At 49.7% G+C, this 1,448-nt stretch overlaps 1 protein-coding gene across 1 annotated transcript; it reads left to right on the top strand.

The window, feature by feature from the left end:
- Positions 1–400: 400 nt before the first annotated feature.
- On the top strand, positions 401–1,147 carry LOC306928874 (complex I assembly factor TIMMDC1, mitochondrial-like; the record flags this gene model as incomplete). Its single annotated transcript, XM_079509148.1, has 1 exon — positions 401–1,147. One exon carries the CDS (start codon positions 401–403, stop codon positions 1,145–1,147), a length of 747 nt encoding a protein of 248 aa, XP_079365274.1.
- Positions 1,148–1,448: the final 301 nt, after the last annotated feature.

Here is a 1,448-nt window from a genome sequence, read left to right as displayed (position 1 = left end):
CAATCACTGTTCTAATGTGTAAAAAATAATGTTTTAAAATAACCCTTTGACGTATTGTCATCTTTCTTTGTACCATCAACTACCCTGTTGATTCTTGAATTAACATGGGAGTTGATGCCAACCCGTGAAGGATGACAATAATTAAAAGTCAAACCCTGTGTGAGTTTAGACATGCGACTATCAATGTTTGTTTGTTTGTTTGTTTGTTTTTTTAACTCTTCAGAGCTCCCCCAGCACCAACTAAACAAACATCTAAACCAAGTGACATCATTGCTGATGTCACTCCAGTGTCAATGTTACCAATCATATTCAATTAATAAAAATAGGTAGAGAGCTTAAAGATGCATTGTCTTTTAACGAACAGGCATCAGTGGCTGGACTTGTAAGGAAGGCTACAGGCATGTCTCAGAATCTACGTGAGAGTCTGGGAATTCTCCACAACGACAATATGCCTAAGCTCATTGGCAAAGCGGAGTTCCCAGAGACAGGGTGGGACCGCATCAAGGACCTCTTGGACCGGGACCGGACACGCCGGTACCCAGAGGAGGTGACCGATGTGATAAAGAGTGGTCTGGCTGCAGCATTAGCAGGGATGATCTACGGGGGCCTGCCGGCAGCACGCCACGCCAGGCAGAGATTCATTCAGCTCAGCCAGGCTGAAATCTACAGCAGCCGCGTGGAGGCGGTGCGCTCAGCCCATAACGCCGCCATCCGGGCCTTTGTCAGATACGGCTGGAGGTGGAGCTGGAGGGTGAGTGCTTTTGTCATTTTGTTCAACTCCGTGAGTACAGCACTGTCTGTGTACAAAGACAAGAGTGTCCTCGGACACTATGCTGCCGCCGGAGCTGCGACCGGAGGCCTTTTCAGACTCAACCTTGGACTGAGGGGATTGGTGGCAGGAACCATCATAGGAGCCACTATGGGACTTCCTGCCGGAGCGCTGATCATCGGCATGCAGTCACTGTCCGGAGAAAGTGCCCGTGAGAGGCGGAGAAGAGAACGCAGAGAGCTGTACCAAATGAAAGTCGCAGAATGGACCGCCCGCTTGCAGCTGACGGATGAACTGATTGGTGATCTGAGCCCTGGGGCCCGGGCTGAGGGGACCAACCAGGACCTGCAGAGGATCAAGGAACTTATACGTTCCTAGGACCTAGACACGAGCCGAATCGCTGACTTGTGCGATTCACAATGAGAAAGAGACTCGATAATCGGGTTACACCGGCTGTTCGAGTGTACGGGTGACACTGTGCATGTGCAATACTGTAATGTAATGTACACACTTGTGATTTAATTGTCCATTCTGCCGCGTGGGTGGAGCTTAATTTCCATCCACCAGCTGTCTAAGAACCCGGAAGAGACGCCTGTCGCTCACGGCTTTTGGCATCTTGGTGACGCTAAATAGAACGCCCATAGAACTTGACCTTATAGGCATATGCAAAGGCTCAATT

Source organism: Electrona antarctica (genome assembly GCF_951216825.1).
Source record: "Electrona antarctica genome assembly, chromosome: 8".
NCBI lineage: Eukaryota > Metazoa > Chordata > Actinopteri > Myctophiformes > Myctophidae > Electrona > Electrona antarctica.
Note: the sequence above shows the minus strand (reverse complement) of the source record. Positions and strands in the feature narration are given on the sequence as shown.